We start from the raw sequence: 24682 nt of genomic DNA on the forward strand, positions 1-24682 counted from the left end.
TGTTTTCGCAAGAATACTACTTACCTGACAGCACCAGAAGCACCAGCTTGAGAAGCGAAGGTACGGGCATTGAACAAACGGTTGTTAGCCTGAGCAACGCGGTACGCAGAACGCGAAATGCGAGGAATAAGACGAGGGAGGACCATTCTTCTTGTTCTTTTTGTGTCTTGTCTTTAGAGATTGGTACAAAAAAAGAATGCAGTGAAGAAGAAGAAAAGAAAAGGAAAGGAGAAGAGCAGAAGAAAAATCTATGTACCACACACTACACTGGCCGCTCCTTGCCGGGTAGCTGTCCCTCGTCAGTTGGGACTTTGGTTGGCTACTTTGCCAATTTGGTAAGAAACCCTTGCCCTTAAAGGGGAGCCAGGACATGGATTTTATTGGCTGAAGTTCAATGTCATGTGATTTCTAACCAGTGGCTTGCCTTTACCTTGATTGCGGTTAGGGCCGTATGTTTTGGTCCGTTTCTTGGATCCCTATGTTGATCTCAGTTCGTTAATTTAATTTCCCCAACTAATACTATGTTTACATCTGATTTAAGATTTAGCAACTTTACCAATTTAAGTCTGGGCCACTGAAATCATCGATAAAATTTTTTCTTTCGAAAGAAATCTGAAGAGTCCTATATTCAACGAAACGGAACAGACCTGTAAATGCAACGGAAACATACAATGCATACATTTCGTTCCTATTAGAAGAATAATGTTGGTTTGCAAAATATTTTCAAACCTGTATTAATGGGACGTGCTTGTGGGGAAGGCCATAGAACGAAATGATAAAAGCACAAGGTTATTAATTCTTTTATCATATTATATACAGTATTTTTAGACTTGGGGACTCTTCACCTTGGATGAAGATCAAAATGTGGAGTCAACCCTAATATCTGAAATTTACAGCGGGGTGGAAGTCCACGTTACATCACGCAAAATCAGGAATTCTAACTCCGCTTCCTGCTTCTTCTCGCTTCCTTAGCTTTGTTTCATATATATTCTCATTTTCGTCAGTTTGATTTTTTGAAACCATGGCACCTCAAATTCTTGGAGCAAAAGTGAAATCAGTCTTGTCAGGAGACACAATTGTTCTTATTCCTCCCAAGGGCGGTGATCAAGAACGCCTGTTAGCATTGGCCTACGTCTCGTCCCCTAGACTGAATAACAACGAGGCTTTCGGTTTAGAAAGTAGAGAATACCTTCGCAAACTGTTAGTCGGAAAGACCATTCAATTCAAGATCCTGTACTCAATCAATGGCAGAGATTACGGTGATGTCATTTCCCCAGTGTTCTCGAGTCTTGTTGAGAAAGTGGTAGCAGATGGTATTGTCAAGCTGCGTGATGATTCATCCTCGAAAGATGGTTATGAGGATGATGAAACAAATTCAGGATATGCATCAAGATTAGCTGCAGCCCAGGAAAAAGCCCAAGCCGGTCAATTGGGTCTCTGGAGCCCTAAACTCCCCGCACCCATTTCAACTTTGGCCAACATCTCCAAAGATATCATTGAATCTAAGAAGGAATTCCCAGCTATAATTGAAAGGGTCATTTCTGGTGACCGTGTACAGGTCCGTGTGCTCCTTGATCATGAAACACACTATTTAGGCAATGTGCTAATTGCTGGTATCCGAGCTCCCAGATCCGCATCTCCAGATGCTCCTGCTGAGCCTTATGGAGAAGCTGCCAAATCATTTGTCACTTCTCGTTTACTACAGAGATCTGTTAGACTCACCTTTGTTGCTCAGTCAAATACTGGCTTGCCAATTGCCAATATTGCACATCCTGCTGGCGACATTGCTGATTCATTACTTCGCAATGGACTGGCATCGATTGCTGATTGGCAGAGTCAATACCTTGGCGCTCAAAAGATGTCCTCCTTGAGAGGTGCTGAGAAAGTTGCTAAACAAAATAATCTCAACCTTTGGAAAGCAACTGGTGAAGACAGTGCTGATCATAACAAGTCTCTCAACTCTTTTGAAGCTCTGATTGCCAAGGTAATTTCCCCCGATACCTATGTCATTCGTCTGAAATCTGATGAGGAACGAACTGTTCAACTTGCATCTGTTCGTGCACCTCGGAAGAATGATCCTTCTCCTTTAGATATCTATGCTCCAATCGCCAGAGAATTCGCCAGATCGAAGTTTATCGCCAAGAAAGTCAACGTCACAGTCATTGCCCTTCGTCCCAAGACCGAGCAATTCGATGAACGCGAACTAGTTACCCTGGAGCTACAAGGTAAAGATATTGCCAGTATCCTTGTCGCAAATGGCTATTCCACTGTTATTCGTCACAGAAAGGGCGACGATCACGATCGTTCGCCCATTTGGGACGAGCTTCTTGAATTAGAAACGCAGGCCATCTCAAAGCAAGCTGGAATACATTCTAAGAAAACCCCTGCTCCTCAGCGCCTTGTAGATGCCTCAGAGAGCTTGACAAAGGCTAAAGGATTTCAATCATCTTTGGAGCGCCAAGCACGTATCCCTGCAGTCGTTGACTACATTTCTTCCGGTGGTAGGTTGAGACTAGTCTCAAGCAGAGAAAATATCATTCTCACTCTGGTCCTCGCTGGTGTGCGGGTACCTCGTCCACAAGAGGATTATGGAAAAGAGGCTCTAGAATACGTCAGTAAACGCCTCTGGCAACGTGATGTCCAATTTTCTGTTGTTAACATCGACAAGACTGGCGGATTTATTGGTCATATTTACCTTCCTGGTAGTTCTATCCCCCTCTCTATTGCATTGGTCAAAGAGGGCCTTGCTGAAGTTCACGAATTTTCCGCTCAACAAAGTGGATTCCAACAAGTTCTGGATGAGGCTGAAATTGAAGCCAAGAAGGCCAAAAAGGGCTTATGGTCAAATTATGTCGAGCAAGAACCAGTCGTTGCTCCTACCACCACAGCGAGTGATAATACTAGCTCCGGTTCCTCAAGAAACTATATCGATATTTTAGTGACTTCTGTGTCTCCTAGTGGCACCCTGTCTTACCAGACAGGCGCATCTACTACTAAGCACAGTAAACTATTGGCAGATTTGGCATCTTTCAATTTATCGGCTGCTAACTCTACTCAGTTTGCTTTCAAAGCACATGTCAAGAGGGGAGACTCGGTTACCGTTGTCCAAGGCAATGGTAAGTTTGCTAGAGGTAAAGTTTTGGCATTTGACAAGCCTGATAAATACACTGTTGAACTCGTCGACACTGGTGCGGTCAAGACTGTCGGTCTGTCCGCTTTGCGACCTCTTCCTGCTCAATTTTCCTTGTCTGCAATCCCTGCTTTAGCCAAGACCGCTGAGCTTTCTTTTGTCCAAACACCTCCTGCTAACTACCTCGACGACTATGTGACTTACTTGGAGGGTAAGACAACCGGCAAACAGCTTGTTGCCAATATTGACTCTCCAGCAAGCGTATCTCCTGTGTCCGTTACTTTGTACGCTGCGGATTCTAAGGGACCTGAGGATTCGCTTAATGCAAATCTGATTTATGAAGGGTATGCCTTTGTTTCGCCTGTTCCTAGCTGGGCCAGAGACTCGTCTTGGAACACTTATCTTGATTCATTGCATGAAGCTGAGGGTGGTGCCAAGGCTGATCGCGTAGGAGTTTGGGAGTACGGTGACCCAAGAGACTTGGAAGATTAGATATCATAATTTGCTATGTAAAAATGCATTTAAATTGTACATTAATTGTCTACCGTCATAAATAAATCATCTCATTAAACTAAAACTACAACCAAAGAAAAGCTATTGGCTGTCACCATAAAATTTCTTGAAAATAAAGTGGAGTGTTAAGTTGGTATTCATTTTAACCATGTCATCGAACAAAGAAATGTACTGCATATTATTATACTGCTGTCCGAGCAGTTCATCGAGAGTGAGTGCACTAGATGCACCCGGCAGTACTATCAACCCATAGGCAGCCTCAATGTTGAAAACCCCAACTTCATCGGAAGAAAATGTGAAAGTGACTTGATTATACTGCTTCTCTGAGTAACCATTCAATTCCACAAGCACGCCCTTTTCAAACAAGTTCGATGCTGTGTACTTGTACGATCCAAATTTGGGAACCCTGCCATTTCTTTGCAAATCTCGAATGTGAAAGTATTGCTTGGTAAAAGGCAATACAAGTGGTTTACGTTTGCCTTTTTTAGTTTGCAAAGTTGACATAGCTTGCTCAATATAGTTGTTATACGTTTTCAACTGGGTCTGCAAATAAGCTTCCTTTTCGCTTAAATGTGTCAATGTTTGCTTCATGCCTTCCATTTCTTTTTCGCGTGAAATTTGGCGATTTCTTTTAGACTTGATATCCAAGGCAATCGAATTAAGTATGCCTTGGTAGTTGTCCTCTCTACTGATACGACCAAAAGATTCCAGCTCGATAACTTTTTCCAATGTTAAAAGCTTGAGTTCTCGATACGTGAGCTTGGAAAGATCTCCCAAAGCATTCTCAGAATATGCAATATTCCTCTTTCCGCGTTCCACCATTTCTTCTTTAAGGATTGCTTGATATTTTTCCTCATGCTCCATCATTACAGGACTCAGAAGAATCTCCAGCAAGTTGGCACCAGTTTGAACGCGCAAAACATAAAGCATGCATCGTTTGGTGGCCACGAAAAGAGAAGTGATTTCGGCCTCAGGATCTTCAACTCTGCAAAAGCTTGGATTCAAATCTAATTTGACCTCAGTAAATCTTGCAATATTTAGAATCTCACTGGCATCATTCGGGAGACTTCCCAGTTGTCGAATAACATCTCTTAAAGAATCGTCTTCATTAGGAGCTACTACATCCAGTTCTTGGCATATCAGGGAGTGAATTGAGAATATATCAGCAGTCTTCAGGTACAATTTGGGTTTCTGATGTGAAGTAAGGTCATCAAATATGTTTGTATTAAACTCTTGTTCCAAATCTTGCACATAGATTACTTTTTTGAAAAATTCCTTCATTCTTGATATGCATGATTTCACATGGTCGTTGAGCGGTTGGAGATACACATCATCCTTAGAAAATGGCCTTAATGAGGCAATTTGAGAGAGGATCTTAGCTACATCGTTCAAGTTCTTAGTTTGCTGAGCACTCAAAGCATTACCCACAATTCCGTAGGAATCCGAGGCAACTATTGCTGGGATCAGATATTGGTTGAATAAGACGTAACCAACAACTGCCAGTAATCTGTCTTTAGAGCTTTCTCTCATAGAACCAGAAACGTCGCCAAACTGCCTTTTCGAAATGTCGTAGATCACCTTTGCTAGGTATCTTATATGGTACGAAATGTCATCGATATGCTCTTCAATATCATTAAGGAATATGGTTGACAATTCACGCAAGTTTTGCAGATTGTTAATAAACACACTTCTCGTCTCAGGATCTTGAATAGCTTCGTCAACAGGAATATTAGGAGATCTGTAACTCAAACGACCCGTAGCTAGCTCTTCGTTATTGATAGAGGTTCTGTAAATAGCTAAAGGATCACTTTCGAGGTCCAAGTCTTCAGCATCGACAACTTTGGCTACAGCGTTTCCTAATACATCACGTAGGGACTTTCTCGTCTTAGTGCCTCTATTTAGAGCTGCAACTAACTTCCACCAAATATAATTTCCACGAAGGAATGACTTAACATTCTCAGCATTTTCCACTTCTTCTTGAATACTTCTGCCAATCAGCTGAAGAAGGAAATATTCTTCACGACTTTTCTGAGCATAGCCATAGAGGTTCATCACCAATCCTTCAACATCCTTGATTTCTTTTTCCACTAATACTCGATCGCGGACTTTTCTAAAAAGTCTAGCTAAGTACTGAGGTTGCGTCTGAATTATGTAAAAGAATCCTTGGTATAATTCTAATCTCCGACGAGATGTCTTATTTAGAGCCTTCAGGTCAAACATATCGTTCGTTGAGTTTACCGAGAGTCTTGCCTTCACGCCTTTGTTTCGGTGACGAACGAGTTCATCTATAGTAATTTTGTTCTTCAAGAGAAGCGCAATTTTAACATCTAGTTGAGTTATGAACTGTTCTAGCATCTCATTATTTCGAACTTCGTCGATAACTCGTTTTCGATTCTGCTCCAAAATAATTTCCTGTTCAAAGTCGAGGTCGCTGTCTGCCAAAAGATGTACAAAGCTTTTCACCGTGGATAAAGGTGGGTTTTGACCGGTTATGAGGGATTTATAGGCATCACCTTGTCGTTTGGCACGCACAAAACTCTGAATCTTTATTACCTTGTCTAGATTCTTTCGGAAAAATTCCATACGATCAGCATAATCCTTTCGAACCAAATAACCACGAAGTCTTGCCTGAAGAAGAATAATATTCTCTTCTTCCTCTTCAAATTCTTCCAGCATCAGTGTATACGCAAACCGAGTTACTACACCGCGGAAAATAGATTGTAAGTTGGTGATAGCTGACAAATGAAAATCTAATTGGTAATGGAGTTCATATACATCGGTTCGTAAGAGGTTGCCGCGAGCTATCGACTGTAAGGAGAGTACCGAAGTTTCTTCCTCGTTCAGGATATTTCTGATATGGCACACCTTAGATCGCAAAAGAGAACCGCGAGCTATCGACTGTAATTCAATGATTTCGCTCATACACTTTAGAGTTTGCGACTTGACAAAATCAACTTTTTTCCTAACAAGATCTCCTCGGATAACTGACTGAAGACGAGCTATTACCACTTCGCTGTCGTATATATGACACTTCTGAGCTTCAAATTTCCCTCTCACTTTCGCTGATCTGATTAAGGATTGAAGGCCGACTATTATATCAGACTCCTTTTCTAAAATTGTCTCATCCTGGTTCAACTGTTGACGTACTTTACGGGCACGAATCACAGACTGAAGCACCTTGATATCATTCGTTGTTCCATTGCTACGAAGATTTGAAAGTCTTTCTCTCGTGGTACGTTGAATTGGTAATGCTCTAATCAAAGATTGAAAGCCGATGACACTGTCTACTTCCGACTCGAGGACTTGTCGCAATCCTTCTTTCTTACTGCGAAGAAGATTTCCTCGAATTTTTGCCTGTATGAGGGATACGCTTTGTGACTTTGTAGTAAAGCTTTCGCTAATTTGAGATAACCTCCTCCGAAGATTTGTGCCGCGTATAACAGATTGCAGCGCGAGTATATCGGGTAGTGCAAGGAATTTTAAGTCATACTGCATCTCCCTCAAGTCTGCCCTTAACAGGGCTCCTCGAGCACCAGCCTGAAGTTTAGACCATAAAATATGATGTTTCAGCTGTTGGTTTTGTTGCTGAGCTAGCCGCCGTCGAACATTTGAGGCCCGTACACAAGATTGCAATGAGGCGATCTTGTCCTCAGAGCGTTCTAAAATGTACCTATCAGCGTTGTGTTCATATCTAAACAGCGAGCCTCTTCCAGCTGCCTGCAATTGAACAATATCATGAACACAGGATTTAAGAAGGTGTTGGTATTTCCTGCCTAGTGCTCCTCGACACAAGGCTTGTAATAAAATTATGTCTCCTTCGCATTTTTGAAAGTCCACGGCCATCTGCTCTTCTTCTGAGAGCTGAGGTGGCTGCTGCTGCTCGAAGTGTCTGTTCATGCCAGCAAAGTTGGGTAAATTTACTCCCGAGGCATCCAGGCCCTTTTGAGTATGATATAATTCATCATCAGTAAATTCCAACTTACCTACCAAATTACCAATAGCCGGGGCAAGATTTTCAGCCGAGAGAATGAAGGATAGGGCATGAATACAATAAATAACCTTGGGAATGTTCTTCTTATCATACAGATCAGTCAGCTCAAATGTGAAAAGCTCTGGCATGCCAATTTGATCGAGAAATGTGAAAAAATAGTTGATATTTTCCGAATGTCTGAATTGCAGTTTCGGTGACTCAAATATCCTCCTGACAATCTGTGGTGCAAAAACTTTTGTCAGCTTGGCCAGTATAACACCATCTCGCAAAGACTCTTCTAACTTGACTATAGGAGGAATTTCCTGCTGGATGCAGTTCTCAATCCACCTGATCTTAGTTAGTAACTATATTCTGTACCACAATAGTAGTTGGATATCCATGTCAATAACTCACTCTTTTGCTTCTCCTATATGACAGAGATATTCATAAGCCTGGAGGTTTTTTCTTTGCTTGTCCATCCAGTTCCTAGAAGCCACATGTGACGTCGTAGTATCTGATCTCTGTAACCTAATTCTTCCTTGCAGACCAGCAACATCTTCTGTACTATCGGTAATACCAGGAATGTGAATATCACCATCACTGATATCAATAGAAGTTTCTGCTGCCAGTGTCCGGAAATGCGTTTGACTACTTGATTTGAGTTGTGAAATATCGTTGGATGAATCAAACAAATGGTGGTGATGTCTAGTTGGCGATGGTGACCTGGAACTGAATCCACCTGAGCCAGAGTTCCCTATAGATGGAGAGAGTATTGGGTAATCAGCATTCACGCTAGCAGGAGATCGTGGTTTTAATGGACTCGAACCTGCTAATGAATCAATATATCTGTCCGCAATGGATTTTCCTCGTGCTCGGCCACTCGGAGTTCCTGGTGAATTGTTCTCAGACCCTGTCCTTAGTTTGTCCAATGAGCCTTTTGTAGGACTCACTGGCCTCGTATATCTGCTGTATTCCATGTTTACTGAAATCCTTCCGATGGTTATTTAGTCTAAAATGTTAGTAGCTAAGAAATGTAACAAAAGTCGGACTGGCCAGTGGTTGTGGCTGTTTCAAACGGGCGGAACTTACAACAACAGGAATTTTGCAAACTCTAGCGGTTTCCAAGAGAAATTTATCTGTTAAAATTGGATCCCGTTTTCTAAATAATTCAATCAATGACTTCGTACTATGGAGATGCCTTGCTGAACCAAGTAAATAAACCGGATATTTCACCTGAGTATGTGCAGCCCCCACTACGAGACCGACTGAATTACTATATCGAATTTATGTTGCCTAGCAACGGTTAATGTAAACAAATTAATGCACCGCAAAAGTCGCGTTGCGCCATCTTCTCAATACCGACTGTGAGCTCTAGATTAAGAACTGATCTCGAATAGTAATAGTATATAGGTACAAATCAATACAATCTGTCAAAGTATTAGATATCACGATGAGGAAATGAGAAAAGGATTTTATAATCCGGCCACCGTTTGAACTTGTTCCAAAAATATGATTACAGATGACTGTTGATGGCTCCCATTTAGTAAAAATAAAAATTCGAATCACGTAAACTGCAGTGGCATTATAAATTGAAATAGATATATATATATCGCCTTGAATATCCGACTGGACCCTGACGAAGCAGCTCGCCTGTATACGTAAAACGCCAATCCATCACGTGATTTTGAATTTACAGAAATCGAGTCTGAGCTGAGCTGATTGAAAATAATTGGAGATACAATATACTTGACCCCCCTTGGCTATATTTCCAGCACATCTTTACAGAATTGTAATACGGGATTGTTTTGGCAAAGTGGGGAACCCAGATTGAGTCGCTACTGTTCACACTTCCTTATCATAGCACATATTGAAAATCGCGCATGTGGATTGCATCCTATTAATTTATTTCAACGCAAGCTGTCTCCAGCTGGTCTTAAATTCACAATGGAGCAACCACGTTTACACAATAAAATTCATCTTAATTCCGAAGATATTCGGTATATTAAAAATCAGCTGAACCATTCTATCAAGTCACGAATAGACCTTGATCTACCTGACAATGAGGATGATTCTTTAAGGAACCAAGTACTGTCGTATATCCAACAATTCATAGACGAATCGTTTGAACTTGCAAAGCACTCACTAATAGTCGATGGGAAAGATATGTCAGGAGTACCATCACTGGAAGCTAGTCTAACAGAAGGCAAACAAGAAATCGAACCTTTTGATATTGAGCTCAACGAAAAGCTACGGCAACTGTATGCAAAGGTGGACCAAGAGACATTAAAAGTGACTGAACTACGACGAAATATAGCACAAATAGCAACTTCGGAATATCAACAACGGGCTGATGCTGAGACTAGACTGGTGGACTCTATCCTTGATTCCGTAAGGCAGACCCCAGGTGATCCAGGGACACAGAGGGGACAATTTGCCCTCAACTCGTCGGAAACCGAAATCCTGCTAAGAACCCAGGAAGAATATAAGAAAGCTACTTCGAATTTGGTCGCACTTCAAGAAAAGACGCCGAACACTGTTGCAGAGTTATCTAAGTTGGCTGAGTCTATTCGTTATCTACAGGAAGAACTATAAACAGGGAGTGAGTGTCAAATTATCCGAGAAACTTTAAGACACTACCGGAAGATCTGCAGCTATTGCGGAAATGATTTCACTCACTTGTCTGTTCAGTCGGGATCAGTCCCAACTGTAACGGAAACTAACGACCATCATTGATACCGTACAACGTCGATGTCGGTCCCGACTGTGGCGGAATAACTCCCGGCGACAACTGCTTTATTAGCTGGTGATTCGCAGGTTACGTGGACAGATATTATTTAAACAGTTATTTATTTACATCAGGACATTTATAATTTTCATTTCCACCGTTTTGCTCTTTTTAATCTATTTTATGTTCGTTTTTACTATTACAAACATATAAATGAGAAAGAAAATGGCTCTAATCCTCCTTGACACCACCGGCACCAGAGACTTCAGCCTCAGAAATGGCCTTCTTGTCGGTCTTAACATCACCAGCACCAAACATGCTGGCAACCTTGAAAGGACGCTTGAGATTACCGGCAGCAGGCTTGCCAAAAACATGGATTTGAACAATGTTTTGTTCAATAGCAGACTTGACAGGCAAGATAGATTGAATCAACAAGGGGTTGGTGTACTTCATGTACAAGTGCATGAAAGCCATCATGGCAATACCTTGGAAAACACCCTTCATGGCAGAGGTGACTTGACCAAGATCATACTCCTTAATAGTGGTAGTGACCAATTTGGACTCAGTTTGACCGCTCATAGGAGCAGGAGGCTCGACATACTTCAAGGTAGTCAGATCATTTTTCTTGTTGATTTGGAATCTAGTGTAGAAATAGAGACCAAAGATAAGAGCATTACTGGCAAGATATAAAGCTCGGACGCCTAAGAGGACAGTAGAGTCCTCGAAGTCGATTTTCTTTGAAACTTGCATCATGACAAGCATGATGACAAGGTTAGAGACTGCTGGATTAACCATTTTTTTTAATGTGAAAGTTTTAATAAAGATCGATTCCACAAGACACAGAACTTATCTGTTGTTTGAGAAAATAGTGGTTCAAGTAATTGATAGATTCTACTGTATGTACTGATCTAATAAGTGCCAGCGTGAGTGGGTGCCCCCAGGTTAGAATTGCCAGCTAGTGCCGTGCATATATACCCAAAAGCAGAAAAAGGCCCTGCCATGTCGCTATCATTTATCTCCCAACAGGCCGCCACTGGACGGTTGCCCCTGCCAAAAGAAGGCTGCAGAAGCACAATTTTCACCAATTATAACGCCGTACACTCAGGGGGGACAGATATCGTACAGGCGTGGGGTGGGGTCCAATTAATCTGAAATATTCCTGGTCCCGCATCCGAAGAGTAAGTAGCAGCAGCAGAGTTGTGAACAAATTCCCACACGCTAGAAATCACACGCTCGAAATCAGCTATATCATAATATCATGATAGGATAATAGGATAATAGGATGGACAGTATTAACGTAAATAAATAAATAATATAGAAGCAGCTAAAACGAGCTGACATTCGCACCGTACCAGCGTGTTGACATATCCAGACCAGTGGTCACGGTAGTTGGTTTGTCTTGTTTGCCAAACATAGCTGTGACTTTAGATAATGTTTTAATGTGGTCATCGGCCCACTCGATCTCGACACCTCGGGACTTTTCAAAAGCATCCCGTGTGGTCTGCCAGGAAAACCGAACAATATTCTGCCACCCAAATACAGGATCTATCTTTTCATGAAGCCATGCTGATGTACGTGGGTCAGAGGGATAACCAGAGCCCCAAGTACCGCCACTAGTGTCTTGTGCTATTAATGATGCATCCCTCGTAACTTTGGCACAAATTGAAGCGGCACTGACTATCGGGTATAGCGAATCAGCCTTTTTAGCCACAGTAAACTTGATGGAAGGGAATCTTTTCGAAAGTTTGTCTTGATATTTTGCTGGAGGACCAACTGTATCGACATAGGCTTCAACTACATTGACACCTCTTTTAAGTACTTGATCAATTAAGGCCATGGTTGTATCATGAGCCTGCTCATTTAAGTTGTAGGGCCCATGATTATCAGGTCTCAGCATCCCACTAGAAATATCTCTAGCTGTCATGATTGTAGTGGCCCAGCCAATATTGGATTTCAATTCTTCATCGGTGCACATTTTCTCCAACAGATCAGATCGTGTTTGATGAGTTAACACTTTTGAATCATCAAATCCAACAGCCGCCAGCTTTTGTTTATAATCCACTTTACAGTAGCTAACTGCATATACCATGGGTCCAAGAACAGGACCACGACCAGCTTCATCAACTCCAAGTATACATGGAGTCGAAGTTGTGCCTATTTCTGACGGGATTTCTGAATAGAAGGTATATGTCTCGGCAGGATCTTGATCTTCGCAGGGCAACGAGGGAGGTACAAACTCTACAGGTGTCAGATCCTCACCCAGGGAATCATCTTCCACCTCTTCTGAGCTCGGTAATATAGTCGCTTCTACAGTCATTGTATATTTGTTTGAATGAGACTCAGCCAGACGCGTTAGATACGCGCATTTTAAATAGAACAGACCTAACCCTTATCAAAAGATAACATATTGATTGACCTCATGCTATAACCCATCAATAATATTCATCTAGGCATTGCTTTTCGTTCATTTATATATACAGTTCCTAACCAACATCCTGTCGCTCTTATTGATAATTTACACTTTTAACACTGCCAAATGTCAACACCTGGCTGATTCTATCGGCTCCTGTGAGGAGCATGCAAAGACGGTCGATTCCCATGCCCCACCCTCCTGTGGGTGGAAGACCCCATTCCATGGCCGAAACATAGCTGTCGTCTGGGAGTGGGGACTCGGAATCCTTCAAGGTCAGATTGTCATATGCTTGTCTTGAAAAGTTTTCCCTTTGAACAAACGGACTATTCTCCTCCTCATATGCATTAGCATACTCTCTGCCATTAATAAATAATTCGAAACGCCTGGAAACTTTACGAGGTATACCGTTGATATCAATTGTAGTTGACTTTGCCAATGGAGACATCACATGAGGATGGTTCACAATAAAAGTTGGGGCATTGCACTGGGGTTCGAGGAATACACTGGCCAGATTATCCAATAATTTTGATGCGGTCAAGGGTGTATTTGAGTCGGGACAAGCCAAGCCAATAGAGTCATAGTATGCAAGTAATTCCGTTCGATTGCCTAAATCTACAGGCAACTGTTTCGAAGTTTGGGATTCGATCTCTGAGATGAAATCTATTTGTCGTAATTTATTATTGTCGTTAACCTGATGGGCAAGCGTGGAAAGTAACTCCTGACTTTTAAGATACGGATGCCTTTTTTGAACATCTTGTACCACTGTATGGAGCAGTTTTTGAGTTATTTCGATAAGCTGTTCTAGCGAGGTATATGATTGATAAAACTCGCATGAAGTAAATTCCGGATTATGAGAGGCATCAATTCCTTCGTTTCGAAAGCACTGACCAATTTCAAAAACTTTGTCAAATCCAGATATCACCAATCTTTTAAGCCATAGTTCAGGCGCAATTCGAAGAGATAATGTAGTGCTAGCATTGGTATCTGCTTGCTCATCGTCAGCTTTTTTTGACAGAGCCCGTGATTCAGTCAAAAATGGCTCGGCTGTAGCCCCTCCAGTGTGACTCGACAGAATTGGAGTTTGCACTTCGATGAAATCACGCTCCTCAAAAAACTTTCGAACGCTGGATATTATGGTGCTTCGGGCAAGAAGTGTGTCTCGAGCCTCGGTATTCACAGAGAGATCAACTACCCTGTTATGAAGACGATTTGCTTCATTTAACTCAGTAGGTAGAGGGTGTAAGCAAGGCGATAATAATCTGGCTTGTTCGGATGCTAATATTGAAAATTCGCCGCTTTTCGTCCTCCATGGTCTGCCAGTAGCTGTAATTATATCGCCTCTCCTAAAAAGATTATGCGCTTCTGTGAATTTGTCCACATCACCATCAAAACTTGGCAGCTTTCTACAGTTAAGAACGACCTGTATATGTTTGAAATCTTGCATGAGATCAATAAATATTAGCTTCTTGCCAGACCTACGAATTGATCTGATTCGTCCATTAACCTGGATGAGTTCTGTATCTGGTATGTCGGTATGGATGGTTGATTCATTGTCCCATCTACGCCTGATCTCTGGTATACGAAGAGTTGGCACTGAATTTTGCCGCGTATTTACCAGAAGAGGATATAATCTCTCATTGACTTCGGCCCACTCTTGGCCGGTTTTCAGTTGGTTATTGCGCTCTGCAAAACTAGATCTTGATTCTTCGCTGTACTTAGCCTGCCTGGAATAACTTCTTATATGCAACCTAGAGGTGGATTGATACAGGATCCTGTAAAGACCACGTTGGTTATGGCGAATGAGCCACTAGATGGTTAGAACAGAACCTCATTGAAACAAAACATGTCACTACACATCGTAACCTCAGTGAGAAGATTAGACTGTTGGCTCATCAGAATCGAATCATCGAGTCTTCGCAAAATTATTTGATACAATTGATTTCATCATAGGAAACAATGTGCTGTGCGATTTCTACTTACCATTTTCAATACTTTTTGTTTATTTACACATTTGTATAATGATTTCTTGACTTCTACTCTTCGATTTTCAAATAACAGCCGTGTAACGTCATGCATCCCGAAGCTGCGTTGACTGGGCCCTGAGATGCACAGATTTAGAAAATCCCAAGAGCTGGAGAACAGAATATATAATGTAGCTCGAGAATGAGAATGGATTTGGTTGCCCATATTGGTCAGGTTTATATGCTATTTATCTATGCAATCAAAAAAAAAAACTATAAGTTATAGGAATCTAATCTATCTTTTGCACTCTTGATTTTGAATGCAACTCTGGTACTGAGCTCATAATCTTCGTCCCAGTTAGCAGCCAACTCGAGGTATTCTCGGGTCGCACCAGCACCAGGAACGCCATGCAGTTGCCATTCAAAAATGGCGCGTTCATAAATTGCGCTGGGACCAGACCATGGCTCAGAGAGATGCTTGTGATATTGTACTTTGTTGGGAACGCCATGACTTGATAATCCACGGTTGCTCACAGGGGCGCAAACAAAGGGTATAACATGAGTGGTGAGCAAATCCGCACCTTCCTTGACTCTACCAAGAGCCCTTAGAGTGACAGAGGTTAAAAGGAAGCGTGATAGAGAATCAGACTCAGTCTCTTCTACAATATTTCGCTCTGCTTCGGCAGCGTACGGGGTACCGGGGTTTCCAGAATAGCCAAGAGTTTGCAAAGTCTGTTCGAGCTGACTATTTGGCATGCGGTTATAACCATTGTAAAAATACAAAACTTCATGGATCGGTGAAGTTGTGATTGCATCTATAATATCAATATTCTTAGCCGTAGACACAGCCTTCCAGTGGTTTACCTTACGAAGCACAAACACATCAAATGGCATAGCCTTTGCCATGAACTTCCGCTTTCCAAGCATACTGGGAGCCTTTTCAATGCATTCTTTGGCCCTTTTCTTGTAGTGAGCTGCCTTCGTGGCATCTTTCTTGTTGAGCACAAAATCTCGATACAGCTCTACATAGCAGGCACCAGCAAGATACATGTAAAAAGCGTGAGACCAAGTATTTAGATCAATCAGACGGATAAAAGCTTCTGCGGAGCGCTCATATTCATGAAGAATACAAGTCATAAGAGTCTTGTCAAAGAGCATCAATCCTTCAACTTGAACCATCTGAATGGGTCCACTAGAAGTATCATCCATTATTGCAACAGCTTTAACAAGGTCGGTATGAGCAACCATTCTACCTTCTTGCAACTGCCAAAGAGCACCTCTAGCATAAAACTTGCGTGCCTTTGTTAAGGCAGATTCTAAGCGTACTTTGATTTTCGCGAGATCTTCTTCGGCAAGGCCATTGGATGTGGTAGTCAATTCACTCAGAGCAGATGTGCTAACAGAAGCCGATAGGGTAGGACTCGTATTAGCAGTTGCATTATCTGACGAAGATGAGTTTGCACTGCTGTTTCCAGCCGATTCCTCACCACTAGACTTTTGGATATCTACAAACTGGGTGGGACCATCATAAAACTGTAATAGAGCCAGCAATGCAATAGCACCATGGATATTCGAGTACTCCGAGGCCTTCCAAAGCATGCGAAGTCCGTCTTCTCTATTACCTCTAAATCCCACTAAAGACATGACTTTTCCTAAAGTAGGAGGAATGATAGAAAGAATGAGTTGTAGTAAACCAAACATACAATTAACGCCGGAAACGATGTACTCATCAGTAGCAGTAAAAATGTCGCCTTCTTCATTTGATCCGACTTGCTCTCTTCGTTCGTTTTCATCCTTCCCAATCAAAGTAACTGAAGACTGGTTCACTGAACGGCCAATAGTAGATAGGCGCTCTTTACGCACTCGTTCAAATTCCTTCAGTTTTGATGACCAGACAGTCTTTTGCTCTGTTGAAAGAGACTCATTATCTACCAAATTAGGCGTGATATGAGTTGACTCGAGCTTAGTGGACACATGTGATAGTGCAGTTGCCAGAAGACTACTATGTGGTTGTGTACTATGGCCTTTTATTTGGTTGTTAAGCTCATCCAATATTTGATAGGCTTTACGCAATCTCAAAAACGCCTTTGCAGCGTCAAGAACGCTCTCAGACAAAAACATGGCTATAGCACCCATCAAATTAGCTTCTGCCAAGGTAAGAGCATACTCGGCCCCAGGAGGAAACGATGAGCTTTTGCTATTCAATTTTTGGGCACGTTGACGGTCTTTAGAAGACGCCTGCTCGGCTTCGTGTAGAGAATCAACAGCTCTCTTAATAGCTTCGGGTTCAAACCCAAGAGTTGCTTGTATGAAATGGATAACACCTCTTGCTAGCTTATAATAAGTAGAATTCCCTTGCTTCAAAATTTGCTCAGCGTCATTAGATCGGTCATCCATAACAAGATCCATCGCTTTAAGTCCCAGTTCTAGAGAAATAGCATCTTCTAAAACCCTCAGTTTTTGCTTAAATGCATCGCTGTTTGAGACAGCCTCGCCAGGAGAACTTGCCGACCTCAGCCCAAGTGCTTTCAGCATGTCGTACCGAGAACTGCAACTACTAGCTACTGATGTGTTAGAAGAACATTCACAAAACGTAATAGGGGGGATTATTTAATAAGCACAGTTTAGCACACACACGCAAATACCCATAAACAACTACTCAAGGACAAAACTCCTCACAGAAAAGCGGCATCAAACTATGGCGGTGAAGAAACTGATTTCAAGGGGCTGGAAGCAAGTGTCCTGCCACCTTTTCCATTTGCCATCACTACCATACCAATATAATGACCACCACCATGAATACCAAATAAAGTGACTGAAATCCATGTATATACTTACAAAATAGATCAAATAAAATCGACCCTAAATGCCAATATTTAGATATATTTTTTCGTGGATATACCAGACCAGAATGGGACCACTAGTTGTACTGGGAAGGTATACCTTGTAATGCTAAGCCCACCCAACAAAAAAAGGGGGACTGCTATTGCTCAATAAGTAACCCGTTATAAAAAGCTAATGTTAAGTTGAAAAAATTCCTTGTCTCAACCACTTGCGTTTCAAAGCCACCTCCACAAATCTAAGACCTTGTATAAACAAATAACTCAGGTGTAGGTAGGTACAGTTAACGTCGCCGGATCACTACAAATATTATTACGCCTGCAGACTGCCAACGCAAGTTGATATCACACGATAGCCTGCCTCCTCACGTTTCTCTAGGGTTGTTGATATATCAGTTGTTCGTTTCCCAACAAAGCAGCTAATTTCCCTTAAATAAACTTTGGGAACAAAATTTCTCCTTTCTAGCAGTCCAAAATCTGATTTTCCACTTTTTTCACCCTTAGCGTGGTTGCTCACTAGATCCGTCTATCGCCTGTATAGCCAGCCCGAGTTACCGGTCTCGAGCCTTAATCTGGGTTAGGATGGGCTTCGACATTCCAAATTGGGGAGGCGGTCATGCCGTATGCTATTTTAACCGGCCGGACCATATCGTGGGTAGCGCTAGAAGTTTCAGGGGGCATCCTACCTTTTTAACGGCTGTGACCCAGCCCTAAAATCACATGCTCTCATTGTACAGGATTTCACTCGGAACTAAGTCTGAGCAATCGACTCGAGCGTAGCAAGAGGAGCATCGGGGTCTAGGGAGGAGCCCCAGCCGCCGGAGGCAAAGATCTCACACTACCCTAGCTCCGATTACGGCCCGTGTTCTGACTGACCGGCAACAGGCAAAAAACATATAACAAAACTCAGATAAATACAAACCTGAAGCTTCATGAAAGCACCAGTTCAGATAGAACCCGGGTTAAGCTTTGTACCTCGGTCTGGGCGGGAGCTGTTTCCAACACGGGTCGGCAATAGACCGGCTGATCCGCAACTTGTACACTGCAGGTTGCATCTGATAATGCACGGTCATGCATTTTGACATGCGACCTCCTCTCTGGTCCTCATGACCCTGAATCACCGATATCCAGTCCGTTTTTTCCGTTATTATATTCGGCTGCGGTTGTTAGTAGCGTCTGTTATTCTGATGACTGGGTTGTGCTGACCATGATAATGCTGTCGGAACTAACTCGGAATCCTGTATACAGATAGGACTTCATTACGGTGTAGTTAGCCCCTATCATTCGCAGTCGGTATTATCATTCTTTCAAAATACAAAATTCAGAACTGCAATATATAATCACACCCTAAATGATATTAATTGTTAGGTATGTATGCCTTTCAACGTGCTTAACTTAATATGTTGAATAGCCACTGGCCAGATGTCTTAACACTATACATTAATATTGACTTTGTGCAGAAATGTTCCAACGCACTACATACCAATATATCAATATAACAAATAAGATACTTCTAATTAAATGGAGCTTAAATAGGACTTGAAATTGGAATATGTATGGGCCAGCTCCCTATTTTTTCTAGCTTCTGGATCGTTGTTTAAAACATGCCAAATAGGAATAGGACATGTTCAGTTGAGCCGCATGTCACACTTTATCTTACATAGTCAGGCGCGTTAAAAGCGTTAAACACCGATAGACGAGACGAGACGAGACGAGCTAAAGAAGTGTGTAAAGATATGAGTGAGCAAACTCTACCTAGAACTCGTCGGAGAACTAGACAACAAACCAAAGAGGAAGAAGACCATGAGCCGAAAACAAAAGAGGTGGTGAAAAACGACAAATCAGTCAAAAGGGCTAAAAAGGAACAGACTCCTAAGACTTTGTCGACTGCTAGTTCCACAAACGCAAAAGCTGCCCCCAAAGCTGCTGGTGATGAACCCGATAGACCGCGATACTGGCTGCTAAAAGCAGAACCTGAGACGAGAGTGGTTGATGGCCATGATGTAAAATTCAGCATTGATGACTTAAAGGATATGAAGGTGTCGCCATGGGATGGTGTTCGCAATTATGAAGCAAGGAACAACATGCGCGCCATGAAACAAGGAGAGCTGGCTTTTTTTTACCATTCTAATTGTAAAGTGCCCGGTATCGTAGGAATAATGAAGATTCACAAGGAGGCATATGTAGATTGTGAGTTCAATCAGAACCCTATGAGTAAAACAGCCACCAACTGCTGTTTAACAATCGTTTCCAAAAGACAACTAACTCACATATTGTAGATACAGCATTCGATAAAAAGCATCCATACTATGATCCCAAAAGTCAGGAAGACAATCCCCGGTGGTTCATGGTTGACGTAGAATATGTCCAACATTTAAAAAGAATTGTGCCTCTGACAGAACTCAAATCATATGCTAACTCTGAGTTGTCAGATATGCCACTGGTCAAGAAAGGTAGACTGAGTGTCACTTCTGTAAGTAAAAAAGACTGGGACTTTGTGCTCGCCCTAAGCGAGAAGGAACCTGATCCAGACTCTACGAAATAATTTATTTCTTATTTATCTAGCCTTTGACAATTAGAGACTCAGGGGCCCTCTGAGCCCATTCGCTAGAACAGTTAGTACCAACTTTAGTGGGAAAAGAAGACAATGTGGTCTGAGATTTGGCTCAACAACTTACGTCCAGCTACCATCGTAGACGCGAACAGGCTGGTCGAGTCCATCAATTTCTTTCAACGCATTCTCAATGACACAGGCAGTAACGCCGGTACCACACATAACTATAATCGGCTTGTCATTGGCAATACCCTTGGATTTTATCACAGCGGAAATCTCATCTGTTGGTGCAAACTGTCCGTCTTTAACAAGATCGCTAAATGGCAAAGAAATGGCTCCTGGCACATGACCCGATGAGATTCCAGGGCGTGGTTCTGGATCCGAACCGGCAAACCGGCCGCCAGGACGAGCATCCAAAATATAATAATTATCAACTGTTTGAGGGTTTTCCACTATACTTTTCAATTCTTCATAGGAAATTACTGCATCTGCATCATACTCAGAGGAGATATAGTTAGTTGCCTTGCGAGCTGATGGGACATTTAAAGGAGATGTGTCAAGAACACCATTGAGCTTTTTGTATACAGGGAAACTATTGAGAAGAATTGAATTGGTATGCTTAAAAGCCCGTAGCATCCACAAAGCACGTGGTGCAGAAAAGTTGCCTACTTTATCATAAACAACCAGAGTATCGTCTCTAGATAATCCCAGGCTCGCTGAAAATAAAGGTTAGTTGCTGCTCTGATATTTATCTAATAATAAGATGGTCTTACACAATGAACGGTCAAAAGTTTTCTTATCTGGCATCATATGTGGATAAGGAGAAGCCTCGTCCTTTACCTCATCAATGTCTAGAAAAACTGATCCAGGGATCCTTTCCTGCTTGAATTCTTCGTATCCATTTCTACCAGCATTGGGCAAATACCAGGTAGCATCAATTGGAACAATGTTACTAGGTAGACCGGCTGCAACAATCTCCTTGAACGATTGAGCAGAAATGTACTTTTGAGATTTTATCAGCGACTCAAGAACCCGTGACATGGTAGATTGATGATGACAAAACTCAAGCGAGAAGAGCGTCCTAAGATAAGGTGCGATATTCCCCACATTCAAATTACACTTCGGCACGTGACTTCACCTGAAGAACGTGTGAGTCCGGCGTGTACCCTGACGATAAGCTTATAAAATAAGATAAATGCAGCTGACGGAGCCAGAGCTTGAGTAGAATGCGAGATAATACTGGCATGATATCAATCATATATTTGACTCGGCAGCAGAGCCGCCGTAGAAGCCTAGTTGATATAAATAAATCAATCTGAGAGAAATAATGGCAACGACAGCAATGAAAACGTCTACAGCGAGAGCAGCTGCTGTACGTTGTGGACTACTCTCGCCCGTCAGAAAAAAGCTAGCGACCCAGCTGGAAGTCGGTTACGCTTCGATAGTGGGGTTCTTAGGGAGGATGGTGAGTCGTAAGGCAATTCAGGCGACGAGCTAGTGTGGGGTGGCGTCTTGGGCTCTTCCAAGCTCGTATCAGAGATATCGCTGAGTGAGGTAATTGCTGCACTATTGAATGCTATTTCTTTAGTTAATTGAGGTGGAACTTGGTCTTGTTTAGTTCGTAATGATTGGAGTTCGTTAATTAGTTGCGTGACTTCGTTACGGGCATTATTATATTGCATAGTCAGGTATTGGGATTCTGCCAGATGATGTTTGTGATCTCTACGACGGTTCTCTAGTTCAGACTTGAGCTCAGTGATTTGTGTTTCTAGTGACCTCACGAGTGCTACTGGAGCTATCATGTTCGTCATTTGACCCTCAAGACTAGGCACATCTGCTGACGATTCTGACGATGATGAAGCTTTTTGTATCTCGGCTACCTGCGCCAATTTTTGTTCATATTCTTCCAGTGTACCTGATTGAGCTTGTAATTTATTTTCAAGAAGCACAGTGTATCGGTTCAATTCGTCATTTACTGCTGATAGTTGATCTTTCTCTAATGTTAATATCTCATTTTGCTTGCGCGACTCAGAGAGCGAGTTTTGAAGTGACGCAATGGTCTTTTCATAATCTTCGATAACGGTATTTACATTGTGTTGGAGTTCTTCAGACCTTTGTAGACGTTCTTTCTGATAGATTTGCGGGCTATGCATGAGAGAAGAGGGGCTCGATAGCTCATTCTCGGTCAAGGCTTCAGACTGTGCTCGTTTTTCCATTCGTGGTGTTCCTGACCGAAGTGAGTACTTGGGAATAAGTGAAATGCTGCTGGTAGATGGAAGGAATGGTGTAGAAAAACTGGATAGATTAGGTGTTGACAAGTTACTGGATGCTATGCTGGATACCGGAGGTGGCGAACTGATGGGAGGAAATTTGAAGGAACTGGGGTTACCTTCTTTAACAGTTGTAGGGGTTGTAATAGGACCGCCGTCAAAAGATGGAGACGATGTTCTATATGAAAACATAGATCTCGTCAGCGGTGACGGTGATCGATAGCCTAAATTTGGAGATGAAGGTTCAACTCGATTTTTCCAATAGGAAACCTCTTTTCGAAGATTTTCGATAGTTAACAATAGATCATCTTTACTTTGAGACGCCTGAATCTCCGGTGTCACCTGTATTGACCGAGCTCTCTGTGCATAGGTCAGTGTGCCAATAGTCTCATTCAAATAGATACTTTCAGTCGTAATACAAGCTATCAAGTACGTAAGTGCCTTGCCGCCCAATGAATCCTGTAGCACTCTTGTCAATTTTGAATCACGATACGAGATATGATCGTTGGGGTTAAGAGACAGTTGTGATATTACTTTACCAAGGCTTGTCAATCCGGAGTTAATGGATATTCCTTCTTTGACCCTTCCATCGGTAGCCTTTGTATTCTTCAGTCGCTCACTGCCAGCCAGGTCGACCAAATTCAATTTGCTGGTGATTGTTGTAATGATCCCGGTATCAGGATTAACTTGCTTTTGTGTAAGATGAATTGAGAATATAGCATGAGACCGTGACGATTGAGAGTTTATGGCGGTGGAATTAGTTTGTCGTACTGATGACCCTTGATTGAGCTTTTGAAGAATCTCATCTGCACTATCAACCAGGACCTGGCGCAGACCATGAACTATGATATTCCCTTTAATATCTTCGCGAACGGAAATGTTGGACGGTGTAGTTGAGGCATTTAGTAAGTCCCTGAACTGTTCGTTATAAATTTCAAGGTAGCTTACAGCCACTGCCCACGGCGAGTCACTACTAGAGTGGACAGATGTATTCGCGGTGTTGTTGATCGTATCTGACTTTGCATCAACAATTGCGGTGTTATTTATTGAAAGTGTCTGGCTCGGCAAAGCGGCCGTCTGTTCACTTCTCTTCAATATATTCAACTCGTCAAATAGCTCTTTAGATGCTCTGCTGATGATACCCATTGTTGCTTCGTCATCCTGATTATCTGAAGTTCCCATAGTATAGCTCTTACCTGAACCAGACTGGCCGTATGCCATGATTGAAACATTGTACCCTTTGATTAGAGAAGGAATTGAATCTTTTACATGTTCAAATATCCCAATCTGAGGAGTAGCCTCATCAAATACTCGATCAAATATGAACTTTTTGCTGCCACTAACAGGACCAGCCTGGATACCACCAGCTATGTTGGTTGAAACCGAAATGCTTGTTGGGCTTATTGAGTCTACCACCGATGCGACATTTTTCGGAGACGGGGAATAGTCAGGTTCAATAACTTTAGATGCACCAACTGGAGGCCTCACACGAACCGCTACATTGACTGTGATGGTTGCTGGCAGCTTGGCATTTCTATTCAAAGCTCCACTTATAGACTCCAAGCTTAGTGTTCGGCTATGACCAGCAAGATTATGTTTCACCGACAACCGAGACGGAGATCTAGGACTATTCTGGCCGTTTTCCAGATTTATTCTCATAGAAGACCGGGAGCTTGTCATCTAAAATTGTTAGTTTTTTAATGAACCATGGATGCCCTAGATAACTTACTGTTTAACGCGTTACAAATAGAACTATGCTCAGTTTTCTTCCTCCACTTTAGCAGCGGTTCGGAATAAGAACCGGCAGATTCTATTTAACTGCGTCTCTTGAGTCTATATAAAGGCCAATTAATAATAGGTAAAACTTAAAATTGTCTCCAGATGAATCCTTGTACACTGATGATCTTTTACCAACAGGGAGGTTCAATAATACCTCCTGCAGCATGGTGCCGCGAGTAAACATGCCGCGTGACATTCCATGCAGGATACGTGAACCCTGACATGAAGAGCCAACAAGAGTCCAGACAATCACTTAATTGTCTATTACAGATCCAGTTATCGGATCCGGGTATCAACAGTTTCACCGGAAACACTCGAAAATTCTGGTCGTATTCTACTCAAATCAGTCTGACTATCAAAGATCGACCTAATCCGGCAACTGAATACTTGATCAGTCATAATACTCATTGAAACCTGAAGGTGTTCTATTTTTCTGTAGTTTATGTGAACTGAAAGGACGAAGTTGATACTTGTAAAATACTATGTTTAAAAAACAGATTTGTAGTTTAGATCCAAAATCCTGTGCC

General features: G+C 42.2%; 12 protein-coding genes across 12 annotated transcripts; 3 read left to right on the top strand and 9 right to left on the bottom strand.

Annotated features, from left to right (window-relative positions):
• Nucleotides 1-1021: 1021 nt before the first annotated feature.
• Nucleotides 1022-3622, top strand: AWJ20_3526 (transcription factor, putative; the record flags this gene model as incomplete). The annotated part of the gene is made up of 1 exon (XM_018880550.1): nt 1022-3622. One exon carries the CDS (start codon nt 1022-1024, stop codon nt 3620-3622), a length of 2601 nt encoding a protein of 866 aa, XP_018738359.1.
• A 102-nt stretch (nt 3623-3724) lies between these two features.
• IQG1 (Iqg1p) lies at nt 3725-7762 on the bottom strand (the record flags this gene model as incomplete). The annotated part of the gene is made up of 1 exon (XM_018880551.1): nt 3725-7762. One exon carries the CDS (start codon nt 7760-7762, stop codon nt 3725-3727), a length of 4038 nt encoding a protein of 1345 aa, XP_018738360.1.
• A 261-nt stretch (nt 7763-8023) lies between these two features.
• AWJ20_3528 (uncharacterized protein) lies at nt 8024-8590 on the bottom strand (the record flags this gene model as incomplete). Its single annotated transcript, XM_018880552.1, has 1 exon — nt 8024-8590. The coding sequence occupies one exon, from the start codon at nt 8588-8590 to the stop codon at nt 8024-8026; it is 567 nt and encodes a 188-aa protein (XP_018738361.1).
• A 967-nt stretch (nt 8591-9557) lies between these two features.
• Nucleotides 9558-10205, top strand: NSL1 (MIND complex subunit NSL1; the record flags this gene model as incomplete). The annotated part of the gene is made up of 1 exon (XM_018880553.1): nt 9558-10205. One exon carries the CDS (start codon nt 9558-9560, stop codon nt 10203-10205), a length of 648 nt encoding a protein of 215 aa, XP_018738362.1.
• A 364-nt stretch (nt 10206-10569) lies between these two features.
• Nucleotides 10570-11133, bottom strand: PHO88 (Pho88p; the record flags this gene model as incomplete). Its single annotated transcript, XM_018880555.1, has 1 exon — nt 10570-11133. One exon carries the CDS (start codon nt 11131-11133, stop codon nt 10570-10572), a length of 564 nt encoding a protein of 187 aa, XP_018738363.1.
• Nucleotides 11134-11662: 529 nt separating this feature from the next.
• Nucleotides 11663-12655, bottom strand: RNH201 (Rnh201p; the record flags this gene model as incomplete). The annotated part of the gene is made up of 1 exon (XM_018880556.1): nt 11663-12655. The coding sequence occupies one exon, from the start codon at nt 12653-12655 to the stop codon at nt 11663-11665; it is 993 nt and encodes a 330-aa protein (XP_018738364.1).
• A 187-nt stretch (nt 12656-12842) lies between these two features.
• Nucleotides 12843-14195, bottom strand: KRS1 (lysine--tRNA ligase KRS1; the record flags this gene model as incomplete). Its single annotated transcript, XM_018880557.1, has 1 exon — nt 12843-14195. The coding sequence occupies one exon, from the start codon at nt 14193-14195 to the stop codon at nt 12843-12845; it is 1353 nt and encodes a 450-aa protein (XP_018738365.1).
• A 790-nt stretch (nt 14196-14985) lies between these two features.
• Nucleotides 14986-17247, bottom strand: AWJ20_3533 (uncharacterized protein; the record flags this gene model as incomplete). Its single annotated transcript, XM_018880558.1, has 1 exon — nt 14986-17247. The coding sequence occupies one exon, from the start codon at nt 17245-17247 to the stop codon at nt 14986-14988; it is 2262 nt and encodes a 753-aa protein (XP_018738366.1).
• A 2041-nt stretch (nt 17248-19288) lies between these two features.
• Nucleotides 19289-19831, top strand: AWJ20_3534 (uncharacterized protein; the record flags this gene model as incomplete). Its single annotated transcript, XM_018880559.1, has 1 exon — nt 19289-19831. The coding sequence occupies one exon, from the start codon at nt 19289-19291 to the stop codon at nt 19829-19831; it is 543 nt and encodes a 180-aa protein (XP_018738367.1).
• A 395-nt stretch (nt 19832-20226) lies between these two features.
• Nucleotides 20227-20742, bottom strand: TUM1 (Tum1p; the record flags this gene model as incomplete). The annotated part of the gene is made up of 1 exon (XM_018880560.1): nt 20227-20742. One exon carries the CDS (start codon nt 20740-20742, stop codon nt 20227-20229), a length of 516 nt encoding a protein of 171 aa, XP_018738368.1.
• A 93-nt stretch (nt 20743-20835) lies between these two features.
• TUM1 (Tum1p) lies at nt 20836-21147 on the bottom strand (the record flags this gene model as incomplete). The annotated part of the gene is made up of 1 exon (XM_018880561.1): nt 20836-21147. The coding sequence occupies one exon, from the start codon at nt 21145-21147 to the stop codon at nt 20836-20838; it is 312 nt and encodes a 103-aa protein (XP_018738369.1).
• A 356-nt stretch (nt 21148-21503) lies between these two features.
• KIP3 (tubulin-dependent ATPase KIP3) lies at nt 21504-24056 on the bottom strand (the record flags this gene model as incomplete). The annotated part of the gene is made up of 1 exon (XM_018880562.1): nt 21504-24056. The coding sequence occupies one exon, from the start codon at nt 24054-24056 to the stop codon at nt 21504-21506; it is 2553 nt and encodes an 850-aa protein (XP_018738370.1).
• Between the last annotated feature and the right edge of the window lie 626 nt (nt 24057-24682).

The sequence above is a fragment of the Sugiyamaella lignohabitans genome, chromosome B, assembly GCF_001640025.1.
Source record: "Sugiyamaella lignohabitans strain CBS 10342 chromosome B, complete sequence".
Lineage (NCBI taxonomy): Eukaryota > Fungi > Ascomycota > Dipodascomycetes > Dipodascales > Trichomonascaceae > Sugiyamaella > Sugiyamaella lignohabitans.